Source organism: Primulina eburnea, chromosome 5 (assembly GCF_022965805.1).
Source record: "Primulina eburnea isolate SZY01 chromosome 5, ASM2296580v1, whole genome shotgun sequence".
Taxonomy (NCBI): domain Eukaryota; kingdom Viridiplantae; phylum Streptophyta; class Magnoliopsida; order Lamiales; family Gesneriaceae; genus Primulina; species Primulina eburnea.
The window spans coordinates 35,093,107-35,097,521 of record NC_133105.1 but is presented as its reverse complement, the minus strand read 5'-3'; the positions used below and the strand labels follow the sequence as shown (position 1 = coordinate 35,097,521).

The 4,415-nt window shown below is 37.1% G+C and overlaps 1 protein-coding gene across 1 annotated transcript; it reads right to left on the bottom strand.

Moving 5' to 3' along the window:
• Positions 1-487: 487 nt before the first annotated feature.
• Positions 488-1,069, bottom strand: LOC140831502 (uncharacterized). The gene has a single exon (XM_073195256.1). It carries the CDS (start codon positions 1,067-1,069, stop codon positions 488-490), a length of 582 nt encoding a protein of 193 aa, XP_073051357.1.
• Between the last annotated feature and the right edge of the window lie 3,346 nt (positions 1,070-4,415).

Genomic DNA, 4,415 nt, shown 5'->3' with positions numbered 1-4,415 from the left:
GAGCTTCCTTCGGTTTTCCTTTTGTTGTCCCTTTTTAAATGAATTGTAACTTATATATATATATATATATATATATATATATATATATATATATATATATATATATATGGAAGAGACCATGTGGCTCAATATACATACTGCACGTCTCGCGCATATGTGCGACTTCTCTCGGCGCATATGCGCGAGACCTACTGGTCTCCGCGCTTAGCTTCTCGGCAGCTCGCGCATATGCGCGCCCTTCTTCCGCGCATATGCACGAGGTTCTCTGGACATGCACTAGACTTTCAGCACAACTCGCGCATATGCGCGCACACCCTCCGCGCATATGCGCGAGGTCCTCTGCCCATCTCGCGCATATGCGCGCATCAGTGTCCGGCATATGCGCGAGGGGTACTGTTCCTCGCACATTTTATCTTCCCATGCTAACTCAAATCATGTCTCGAATGGTCCTTCTAATCATATCAATTCATTAATCAATAATTACAGATTAGCAGATAAACAAATCCTGGGCATTACAATAAACATAACTGGCAACTTCAGTGGACAATGTTGCCCAACGAATATCTAGATTTAATCCTTGAACAAATCTTTTTCTTTTTCTTATCTCATCTTCCATGTAGTGTGGTGCATAATGTATAAGAGCCTCATATTGAGCTACGGTCATGTCACCTTCGACTAAATCCATAAATTCACGTTCTCGGGTATTTAATATAACTTGAGTTATATATTTACCTTCGAATGTTTGCAGAAAATTGTCCCACGTTTTTGGTGTGTGATTCTTTATCCACTTATGTGCCACCGTATTCCACCAGTTGTGAGCTGCTTCTTCATACAAATAAGTGTAAAAATTCACCTTTTGTTCTTCAGAATAATTGAGAATAGAGAATATTTTGTTGATTTTGCTTAGCCAAGATTCTGCTTGATACGCATCTGATTTGCCTTCAAATTTTGGTGGTTTGAATCTCAAAAATCTCTTAAGAGCTCGATCATTTGCCTCAATGTGATGTTCTTGAGCTTGATCATGAGGTCGTGGTGGATTTTGCTGACAAAACTGCACAAATTGATGCATTATTTCAAACATATTTTGTACGTTTTGTTTTTGGGGGGATTGTGTTGAGCGCTTCTGGAATTTCCACCAATTGCCGAGTTATGGTCATCTTGAGAGGGAATTTCTTGTCTGATTCTGGCTTGAGTACTATTTTGTGAAGACGTCATTCTAAACACATAAATATAAAATATGAAATATCTTGCACTATATATATATATCATTAATGTACATAGTTATTTCATAGGGTAAGCAGTCAGTTTTATTTATAAACAAGACATGTTTCAAATATTTACAATACCCAAGCATAATACAAACAAAACTAGCAAACGGGGTCATCATGCCTACAAAAACTGATGACCTTGATAATCATCATACCCACAAAAGATGATGATTATTAATATTAGTTATATACTAATGTCAAATAGTCATTGTCTTCATGTCTCGTCGTCTGAGAGATCTATAAAAGTTATGTGGCTCGTGCCTTAATTTGTGCCTGTGGTTCCCATGGTAACATTTTGATCCATATTTGGCAGTGATGTATATGGTTCAACTGGGTCCGGTTCATAACTAAGCTCATTAACATTTTCATCTTCAGGTATGATAGTCATCGGAACAAGTTCATTTACTCCAAATACAAAGCTTTCTTCCGTTAGGTCAGGAAGAAATTCAACTTCAGGTGACTGCAACAGATAATCTTCTATCATAAAGGGTTTTTGATCTATTGTTGTATTCATGACTCCAGGATATTCTACAAAAGGGGCTGGAACATACTGTGGAATATTTTTAGTCAAACTACTACCTCCGATTTCAAATGTGTTAGTGATGAGAGGAGCTATGGTCTGATTATCTTGATTTGTGTAAGATGACCTGATAACACCAAGTTCCATTCCTTGGATAGATTGATAAAACCAGTTCACGCCCATGCATGATTTAGTGGTCAATGTGGATCGAAGGGTGTGATACACCTTTTAAGAAACTAATCAAACCTCGGTCATAGAATTCATGCATGTCTAGTGAATATATAAGGGTACGGTCTCTTTCATATAGTACATGACCCAAATCTCCCGGATATGCTAGATTATCAGCCCTCATCCGTTCTTCAATAAATCCATGAAAAGTTTCAGTTGTTCCAAAGGTTTCAAAATGCTCCCAATACATATTCACTGGGCATTTCAAATCCGAGTTTTCTTTGCTTAATTTTGTTATTTCTTCATCCATTTGTTTGATGATTATAGTTTATTTTTTCCTTGATGTCCCACTAGACTCCGTCATCCTGAAAGGAGACATTTCAATTATGAGGAAAAATGAAACGTCTCCTTATTCGTTTTCTTAAAAAGTACTAGAAATTTTTTTTTCTCTCCTTAATCTCCATAATTAAAAATATATATATATAAATACTTTAAGATATCTTGTCACCATTTTTAAAATAAAACATCCAACTAGTACTTGAAAATCCAAAGGGATTAGTCAAACATGAAATCGTAAATCATTTTACCAAACCTAAAAAGTAATAAATGTTGAAAAGTGTAGCTCATACTAAACCTCTCAAAATCTCTCAAAAAGCATAAAATAAAATGTCGTAAAAATCTTTAACTTAAAATCGTAAACTTAAATGCGGAAATAGAAGCGTTGGTCCTCGGGTTATGTGCACTGACAGTCCAGCAAGTCACTCGTCAAGACCTTCAATATCCTAGTTATTTATATCACCTGCATCATACACACCTAGTGAGTCTAAAGACTCAGCATGTCCTATCCTTGATAACAAGTAGTACGTAATACATTTAACATATAACAGTGAAAAATACTTGTTCTTCAAATATCATTTTCTTAATAAAGAATAAACTTTAAACTTATACATTTTCAAAAACATAACCATGTCACATAAACACAATCATATTCATATCCATATTCATATTCATATTCATATCCATATTCATATTCATGTTCATGTTCGTGTTTGTTGAATTCAGATCGTGATTGTGACTCGTATTATTGATCGTATTGGGCGATGTATCCATCTAAAAGACCACAATACTGGGCAGTGGGGGACACCAGCAACACTCTCACCGGTCAACTGGGCCCTGGCCTACGTATTAACATATTCATATTCGTACTCGTATCCGTATCCAAAGAAACACGATCGTCGGGCTCCCACTGGGACCATAACCCTCACGATATTTCCAACATGTAGTAGTCACAATCCCTTCACGTCCTTCAACATGTTATCATTACTTAATAAAAACATGCATATAATATCATTTTTATTTTGAAACCAAGCATGCATCATATCTTTTAAATGTCCAATTTAACCCTTAATAATCCATGAACATTTAAAAATCATATTTCAACATGTAAATATTCATAAATATGTTACATAATCATATTAGCATATAAAACAGCAAATAGGGCACTGCCATGACGTTTACTAATTTTCCAGTGTAGAAAGACCGTTTTACCCCTGGACGTGACATTTTACGTTTTTGACGTTTTCTTGATTTTCTTGGCTCTAACATGTCCAAAATAATTTTTTAAGCCTAAATTAAAATTCCCATAATTTTATTTAGCTTAAAAACTAGGCTTTTGAATTAATTCGTAATTAGACGTTTTGAAGGCGTTTTAATTTCGAAAAATCCCAAACTTTAATATAAAATTACTAAATTCTAAATTTAGTATTTTTATATTATTTTAGTCCCTATAAACCATGACTCGACCCCCGTGAGCCGTTTTTCAAGTTCTTAAGTTTAGGAAACCCTAATATGACACAAAATCTTCGACCCCGAGCCATCTCTTGATTTTATCCAGTCACCCCCGAGCCATGTTGATCCAAACCCTGACCAACACACTAGAGTACCCTACTGGACCCAAGGATCCAACGGAAAACACCCCAAAAAGAAAAAAGAAGCCCCCACTCTCCTAACCTAATCTGGCCGAGAATTGCATAATGACAAGGACTCTTGTTCTAGCTTACAGGACCCCACCAACAAACCCAACCACTGAACCAACCCATTGTGCCCTGAATTAAGACCCTAAGGACTCGACTTGACGCAGCCCAGGCCCCCTGGACCGAGCCCAATAGCATGCAACAAGCACAGAACCTGCGCGTCCCTTTTTGGCTTCTCTCGGGTAGGAGTCCTTGCTGTCAAGGACTCCTCCCAAGCCCCTTAGCTCGAGTCCTAGCATGGCTAGGACTCTTTTCCAGGGGTTAGCCAAGGTAACAAGGGTGGTAACAACCGAACCAAGCCCCGGCCTTGTACTCCCAAAACTTTGAACCAACAAGACACAACAGGACAAGTGTGGTTCCAGCTTTCATGTTTCATGATTTCCCACGTTTTTGTGTTTTTCTAAGACTCTATATTCATGTAAGCAA